Source organism: Schistosoma mansoni, chromosome 1 (assembly GCF_000237925.1).
Source record: "Schistosoma mansoni strain Puerto Rico chromosome 1, complete genome".
In the NCBI taxonomy this organism is placed as follows: Eukaryota; Metazoa; Platyhelminthes; class Trematoda; order Strigeidida; family Schistosomatidae; genus Schistosoma; species Schistosoma mansoni.
The window spans coordinates 28,256,526-28,265,981 of NC_031495.1; the positions used below are offsets into that span (position 1 = coordinate 28,256,526).

The 9,456-nt window shown below is 35.7% G+C and overlaps 1 protein-coding gene across 1 annotated transcript in view; it reads left to right on the top strand.

The window, feature by feature from the left end:
- Smp_172400 (phosphatidylinositol-4,5-bisphosphate 3-kinase catalytic subunit alpha PI3K) overlaps positions 1-9,456 on the top strand; it is a gene marked incomplete at both ends in the record, with an annotated part of 94,620 nt that overhangs the window by 47,206 nt on the left and 37,958 nt on the right. Inside the window, 4 exons of the mRNA XM_018793925.1 lie at positions 339-496; positions 5,015-5,349; positions 5,907-5,999; positions 7,880-8,023. Of these exons, the coding sequence (XP_018648389.1) occupies positions 339-496; positions 5,015-5,349; positions 5,907-5,999; positions 7,880-8,023 (730 nt within the window). The remainder of the gene's footprint in view (positions 1-338; positions 497-5,014; positions 5,350-5,906; positions 6,000-7,879; positions 8,024-9,456) is intronic.

Consider the following 9,456-nt stretch of genomic DNA (forward strand, 5'->3'; position numbering starts at 1 on the left):
CATTCATTGTACCCGGGTATTTGGATACAGTCATTGAGATGTCTATATCTTGATAAAGTACTATTATAGTATATCTACTATTAGGCCAGGTTTGTCTCTAACGAATTGCTGATTTAGAGTGACGAAGCGAGGAACCTGTGCGAGATCTATTTAAGTATTTATCTATTTACGTAAGGTGAAGGGGTTCACCGATTCACTATTATTTTTATTTTGTTGTTTTGTAAATCGAATTAAATCTTATTTTTGAGAATTTTTTTCATTTTCAAGACATTTTTACGGAATACTAGTTATTTATTGGTCTTATTTACACTGATATAGAATTTCTTTTATTATTCAAGGTATCTTTATCCAATGTTACATCATCCTCAACCATTATCTGAATGGAAATTACAACGTTTCCGTTTTATTCAAGCCGCTCTATATTGGAATGCAGATCCTAGACTACATGTTATGTGGAAACGTCAAGAAGAAATGATTAATCATTTGTCTGTAACTGGTAAATATTTATATTTGACCGTTTTTCGTAATTTCACTTTTCGTATTGTTTTTATTAGATATTGTCTATGATCAAATATTCTGTTATTTTTTTAATCCAAGTTTTATGATGATGATGATAATCCTAATAAGCAATAGATTTTCAACAATTCATCGCTTCTCACTATCTTCACATCTTTCTGACCAATAAATGAAAATATGATTTAAAGAAATATGATGTTATTGTAGGCTTCTACATTTTGGTGTATATGGTCATGTCTTTAATTTTTGATAATAATAGTATGGACCGCGGATTCGTAATTTTAACCGTATATTTATGTAAAAAACTGTTGATCATTATCAATTAATTTCCATGCTTTTCAGAACTGAATAAATGATCAAAATTGTTAACTGACAGTGTAGGTGTAGTTTTTCCTGCACTATAAATGCTGGAAATGGTATTGAACACTTATTGTAATATATTTGGTGTAAACGCGGTATTATGAAGATTATATAAATATATAGAGAGATATTTAAGTGTGGAAGTTAATCTATTAAGTTCTCCAACAAAATAAAACATCTTGAGAGTTTACGCGGAAAATAACTGAAGTTTCATATTTCTTAAATCAATTTTTATTTCTTTTCTTGTCACTAAGACTACAAATGGAGAACAAATTTCGATAATTGTAGTGGTTTAAATTTTTGTCTAGTTCACCGAACCTTATACTGTTTCTCCTGTAGCTTTTCTAGGGTTACTGCCGGTCACAAACCAGGGTGAAGGAGAGGGTTGAGCATGAGGTCGGTAACCCCAACTCATAGAAAATAACCATGCTAAAAACGCTGATCCGAAGAAACAACCTAAACCATTTAAACTCTGCCCTCAGAATTGAAGGGAGAATTATGACACCTCATGATGAAATCCAGGATTCCTCGGGAGTCATGAGGCCGATGCCCATTCTTATAACCAGAGCAACAATTTTTATAAGTACATGAAGCGTCCAGACATTGTGGGAGACGTGAAGGATCATTCAAATAACAACGGAAATGAGTAGATACAACTTGACGGTGCTAGGAATATGCGAAACCCATCGTACCCATGATAGACAGAAAAGGCTAGATACTAAAGAGATACTGCTGTAATCCGGTCACGAAGAAGAAAATCCTACACACTACTCATGGATTCGCTCTGATGCTGTCCAAAGAAGCAAGGAATAAACATATAGGATAGTAATCTCACGGATTCAGGATTATCAAAGCATCACTCGAAACAAAAAAGCAGGGAATCACTATGAATCTTATCCAATGTAATGCAACAACCAATGATACCAACGACGACAATAAAGATCAGTTCTATGAGAGGCTGCAATCAGTCATAGTGAAGTTCCGAAGAAAGGATCTCACCATCCTGATGGGAGACCTAAACGCCGAAATCGTGATGGACAACACCAGATATGAAGATATCATGGGATGAAATGGATTGACTGGGAGAAAGGAAAGAGACTAGCGAGAGATTCACAAATTTATGTGCATTCAACAAATTGGTTATAAGTACCACAATATTCCCACTTAAACGCATACACAAAGCTACATGAGTCTCAACCAAACAAAACCACACACAACCAGATCGATCATAATGTTATCAACAGAAAGTTCAGTAGGTCAATGGAAGACTTGAGAAATAGGAGGGAAGCTGACATAGCTTCAACTCGTTGTTGTGAAGATGAAACTGAAGCTAAAGAAGCATTAGACAACTGGACAAACAGCATTACAAATGTTCAATACAGCCTTCCTTCGACATACTGACAAACTCAACTAACTCAAGTTAACTCTCAACAACAGGTTTCAAGCCTTACAAGAACAACTGAAAAAATAAGAAACTACAATGAAGGACAACTTGAGAGGGGTCAAAGAAGCACTAACGTCAATGTGTTAGGAAGTGCTGGGTCGCAACAAGCGTCATCTTAAGGAATGGATTTCTATCGAAACCCCACACAAAATTCAAGAAAAGAAGACAGTAATTAGCAGCAACCGAACAACAACAGTAGAATTCAAGGCACAAGCTGAATACATAGTAGCAAACATGCAAGTAAAGAGCCGACAAACAAAAATACGTAGGAAACCTAGCAACGACAGTGGAGAAAGCTGTAAGGAAAAGGAATATGAAACAACTATATGACACGACGAAGAAACTAATAGGGAAATATAGTAAGTTAGAGAAACCGGTGAAGGACAAAGAAGGCAATCCAATTACTGAAATTTAAGGACAGAGGAACAGATAGGTGGAACACTTCGAGAAACTATTGAATAGACCAGATTCATTGAATCCACTGGACTTCGAAAAATCACACACAGACCTTCCTACAGATGTCACTCGACCAATGATCGAAGAAATCAGGATGGCCGGTTGTCAGACAAATCAGGAGTGGGAAACTGGTTAACCTGACAACATACAAGCTTAAGCACTCATGTGAAACATAGAAGCAACTGCAAAGATGCTCCACATTTAATTATGAGGATTTGGGAGGAAGAACAAGTGTGAACAGACTGGAAAGAAAGATACCTCATCATCAAGATACCAAAGAAAGGAGATCAGAGTAAATGTGGGAACTACAGAGAAATCACACTACTATCAGTACCAGGACAACTTTTCAATAGTGTTGCTGACGAAAGACTCGGTAGATGCCCAACTTCGAGATCTGTATGTTGCATTCCGTAAGGATCGGTCGTGCACAGACCGAATCGCGACACCACGGAACATCACTAGACAATCAATTGAATGGAATTCGTCACTATACATCACTATGCGTCCTTGATTCTGGGAAACATTTGACAACGTGGATAGCAGAACATTGTCGACACTTCTTCGATACTATGGTACGAGTACCTAAGATAATCGCCAACATCATCCAGAATTTATACGACGGACTACAGTGCAAAGTTGTGCATGGAGGACAGTTGATAGATGCATTCCAAATGAGGACTGGAGTTTGACAAAGCTGTCTACTCTACCCCTTTCATCGTCTTCTGGTGGTCGGCTTGATTATGAAGACCTGGACATCTGAGGGAAAGCACGGAATACAATGGACAGCTCGGAATCATTTAGAAGATCTGGACTTCTCATACGACTTAGCTGTTCTGTCTCATACACGTCAACAAATGCAGATGAAGACAACTAGTGTAGTAATAGTCTCTGCATCAGTAGGCCCCAACATACACAAGAAAAAAACAAGGTACTTAAATAGAAAGCAGGGAACGTCAACCCAATCGCACTTGATGGTGAAACTCTGGGAGATGTGTAATGTTTCACGTCCCTGGGATGCAGCATCGAATGCAGACGTAAAGGCGGGGATTATCAAAGCCATGACGGCATTCCTACAAATGAAGAACATATGGAACTCAAAACAACTGTCAATGAATATCAAAATGATAATCTTCAATGCGAATGTCAAGACAGTTCTACTGTACGGAGATGAAACTTGGAGAACTACCACAACCATCATCAAAATGGTACAGGTATTTCTAAATAATTGTCTAGGTAATATACTCAAAGTCCATTGGATGTATACCATCAGAAACAGCCTAATATGGGAGAAAACGAACCAGTTCCCAAATAATGAAGGAATTATAAGAAGGCTCTGGAATTGAATAGGACATACATTACGGAAGTCACCAAACTGCATCACGAGGCATGCGCTAATCTGGAATCCTGAAAGGGAAACGGAAAATAGGGAGACCGAAGAACATACTGAGCCGAGAATCGGAAGTAGACATAAAGAGGTTGAATAGCAACTGTTGTTTAGGACAGAGTTCAATAGAGAATGCTCGTTGATTGCCTATTCTCTTCAATGAAGAGAAATAGGTGTTGTGATTTTATGTCTGGCTTTTTATCACTTGAATTATTCACCAATCGAAATATGACTTATCAGATCTTAGCAGTATGCCAAATCAATGACGTTCGACCGGTATGAGCTGCCTAGAGTCCCTATTGGTCCTTTGTCTGCCTAGCCCTTCCAGTTGAGTCCAAAGCACCAAATATAGATTATGTTATGCGAATCAGTTACTTCAAACATACTCGGTTCATATACCAGACAGAGAGACCGCATCACACCATCAAATAGAAAATAATACTTTTACAAGATCAAGCCAAATGTGGCTGTGAACGTGGCAGACGGTAATTAATCAACTGAACATGATTTAGGAACAGTAAATCGTATAATAATAATTTATAGGTCAAAATGAAGCTTGTAATAAGATGAATATAGGTACATACAATCTAATTACTCAATAGTTATACAATAGGAATATATATATAGAATAATAGTCAATTAATGGATCCCGGAAATTACCCGTACTTATGTCTTCACTAGAATATAACGATAGACATATGTCTGTATTCTATTAAACCATTAGTTGCAACATTCCCACTACTGATATTGATAGAGTTAATTGAATTTCGTGTAGAATGTTTGCTGTTTTATTGGGAATTCATTCATTTTCCGTTTTTTTTTGATGCTTTCACGTGTGTATATTTGGCAATCAGCAACAAAAGTTAAACAGGCTCGACCAAACGCTTCAGTTCGTGAAAACATTCTTTATACGCATTTAAAACGGTTTATGTCTGAACTTCCTAAAAACTACCATGATATATCGTCATCATCATCACACATTGAAACAATGGATAAAAACTCTTCGATGTTACGATCGAATTCTTGGGCAGATGATCAGTTGATCAGCGATTTATCCAAACTGGATTCAGAATGGTCAAAAAACAAATCTTCCGATAATATTCGAAGTGAATATCAACTATCTCAATATGATCTTGGTTTGCGAATGCCATATAACCCTGGACTATTAACTCATAGACTTGACATTACTGTAAGTCATATAGTTCAGTCCTTATTCTACATTATTTGTTTGGCAGATTAATTATAAACATAATATTATAAGATTTGATCGTAGATGATGATACATTTCATTTTCTTTTCGACTGTTTTGGAGCTTTGTTCAGTGTCCCAGTTAGTTCTATAAAAGTCTTTTGTAAAGTCGATTAGCCGTAAGCAATCGCAATATGCTTGTTATTTCATGATTATTGATTTAACGTAATCAACGTGTATAAACAACCGGCTATTTAGATCTAACATTTCAATGCTATCATGACATTCCTTAGTTTTAGTCAACTGTACAGTGTGGAGTACTTTTAAACCAGGATATCTCTAAGATCCAATGCATTTTTTTGGTTGTCAATGTTTCTCCAATTAGTTTTAGACTATGTTAGATATCACCCTTAAATTGTATAGATTTTACCTCTTAAAAAACTACAATCATATGCATACGCATGTGTACAAGAGTGAAATACATTTTGTAATATTTGATTTTGTAGATAGCCAGATACAGTTTAAATTCATTTTGAACTCATGTTTTTTCTTTTTAAGGCTTGTTCTTACTTTACATCATTCACTTGCCCATTGAGACTTGTATTTCATTCATTGGATGCCGGTACTGAACCATTCATGGTTATGTTCAAGGTAAAAAACTTTCCCCGGTTCTTGTTATGGTTTTATTACAGAGATGTTTATTTGATTCATAACAGATATATATATATATATATAGTCGTTTTATACATTTTGGAATTAACACACGCATTTTTTTCATACTTAAGTTATAAAGAAATCTGACTTACATCCTAAATTTAATATAGACCATTAAGCATGTATATATTGGCGCGGTTTACTCAGTTCTCTGTGTCTTAGGCCCAAGGACAACACAGTAGACTAAAAACCTATAGTCTCATTCCAATGTATGGTGATTCAGAATCTTCTCACATATATTTTATTTACGAATTATGAGCGACCATTCACCAATTGCCTTCAGTGAGTTGTTATCTCACAACAGACGTGGTTGAACTCCACTGGTCACTGCTTCCCACTAGAACTCCAGGACATGTATCTTGAAGTCAGTCACTAGTGGTCTATCGGTTAAGGGCTCTGGCTCGAAACTGCTAGGTCCTGGGTTCGAATCTCGCGAGTGCGGGGTCGTGGATGCGCACTGCTGAGGAGTCCCATAATAGAACGAAACGGCCGTCCAGTGCTTCCAGGTTTTCGATGGTGGTCTAGCTTCAATTGACTCATGATTTCAACTTTGAAAAATAATGAAATCTCCACAAATCCCCTTCTGATTATATTCATATGCTCACTAGTGACTGACTTCAAGATACATGTCCTGGAGTTCTAGTGGGAAGCAGTGACCAGTGGAGTTCAACCACGTCTGTTGTGAGATAACAACTCACTGAAGGCAATTGGTGAATGGTCGCTCATATATTTTATTTATTTATAACACTTTAAAAGTCTAAACACATTACTTCACCATGATGATACATATCCAATTTTACTGTTATATGTAAACTCAACAATTATTTTGATTTTAAAATGACGTATGGGTGTAAGCAGCTTCTGGGAAATAAGATGAATTCACGTTAGTCTCTCTAGTTCTTTGTTCTTGCTCTATTCAAGATAATATGTATTGTTAGATGTCAACACTAATTTAGTAAAAGCTAAGTCTATCTACTGAACGTTTCCGAAAATCTGTTGTGTCTAGTCGTCGCAAAAGATTTTATAGATATTATTAACTATTGTTTCGATAAACATTAAGAAATAAATCATGGTTGTTTTGTGAAATTTCATCTCTTAACTACTTATGAGTAGTTAAATTTAGTTTACTAGCAATTTTGACTGAACTGAACATTTCCATTTTATGCATCTACTTTCTCAAATTACAATTGGTTAGTTGTGTTAAGGTATAGTATTCCTTTGTTCAGTTCATTTTTTAAAACATACGCGAAATATATGATGCATATTAGATTACTGCGTGGTTTTGTATAAAATTTTTATCTATAGCACACCTTACGAAATCTGGAAAATATCATTTCGTATGTAAACATAAGAAGGCTATTAGTCAAATGGGTTTCCGAATAATTTTTATCGACTGTGATGAGATTCCTTTGATTCACCGTCATAATTTCCTGTAGAACTGGAGAGTTCACACTGATCGTTAAGTGAGTGTTAGTCAATATCATCTTGTCTAGCCCTTAGCTTAGATTGAACCCTACCAGTATGGTTTGAATATTGTCGCTAGGTAAAGTGATATGACATCGGGATTCACTACATTTTATGTTTTACTTCAAGTGGAAGTAAAGAGGAATAACTTTTGGTCAAAATATACTTTGCTGAGAAGAAGAACTGGACAGCCGTTTCGTCCTAGTATGGGACTATTCAGCAGCGCGCGTGGTGATCTAACATTGATTGATTCATGATCTCAATCAAAATTCAGCAATCTCCACAACGCTATAGTAACAATTGTTATTTTTACACTTATTTATTCTCACATTCGTCATTGTGTTTTCGTTAAGGTCGGTGATGATTTACGCCTGGATAGTTTAATCTGTCAGCTGACTTTTCTTATGGATCGAATATGGTTAGACGCTGGATTAGATTTACGCATGATTCATTTTCGTATTCTACCAACTGAAGAACGAAAAGGTTTTATTGAATTGGTAGGTGTGAAAACAGTAAATTTTGTCTTCTTCTAGCCCATTTTTTTATTAAGACATGTTAGATAAAGTGCATTGAAATAGTGGATGGTTAAAATCCATATATCATCTTTGATTCAAGAAAGAGTGGTATACGAAACTAATTGTACTGAACTAGTTTTGGTTGAATAAATCAAAACTATTAACATCCTAGAATCTATATTTAACAGTATTAGTTACTGTTTATCATGTACTTGTACATCAATCAACATTATATTAGATTGTATATTGTGTAATGGATTCAGAGTATTATGTTAATTCAGACTGTTAGTGTGTCTCTGATGTGAATGCATTTATTTTTCACCATTTTCTAATTTTAAATGGCTTGTCAACTATAGTTAGTTTAAGTTTCGTAAAAATCGAACATTTTGATATTATTCACTTACATTAGTTAGAGGCTTTACTTAGTTACTTACTCACACCTGTTACCCTCAATGGAGCATAGGCCGCCGACCAGCACTCTCCAAACCACTCTGTCCTGGGCCTTCCTTTCTAGTTCTATCCAGTTATTGTTCATTCTTCTCATGTCTGTCTCTATTTCTCGGCGTAATGTGTTCTTTGGTCTTCCTCTTCTTTAACAAAGATTAGTTAGAGAATAGTCGGCTATTAGGAAGTGCTGCTTCTGTTTTGAAATTTCCTAATAATTTGTCTATCATCGATCCATGAACTACAGGTCTCACAATACTCGTAATACCGTTCGATCATTAGGACATAACCAAGCCTTCCACTTGAAAATTCTGTGTTTGATCCTGTTTAGGGATATAGAATAAAAATGTTAAAACTCTTAAACTAGAATGGAAACTTTAAAATAATCTTGCTTACTTTTTATTAGTTTTGCCATAAATCCCTCTAGTATTCTAGTGGAAATTTATGATCAGAGGTATTGGTCGAGTCTGAAGTACAACAGTAACTTCTTGTAGATGTTAGTTGACTGTTGAACCATCTAAAGAATTGATTGAAATAAACAATCTAGCTAATTATATTTTAACTCATTGATATGAAAATATCATACTAATTATGATGATGAAACTCGATCTCATGATCAAACTGATAAAGAATTTTGATAATAGAGCTAACTAATATGTTCAATAGCCTTCGATTTCCGATAATTTTATTAGCCGATAACGGTTTCTATAATTTATGTGGTTGACTCTATAAGATATTCATTGATAATATTGGTGAATTTTCATATTTGCACATAAATTATACTTGTAAGCAAATATGGATAGTGGAGTGCAGTGGAATCCAGGACGCGCGTTTTGTCCTATTCGGTACTCGTCAGCTGGATGTACCTGCATCTCAGAGTTGATGCTCACTCTGAGACTCGAACCCAGTACCTTTCACTTCAACCGCTATCGCGTTATTCACTCAGCTACTGAGTCCTGATAGCCACTTGC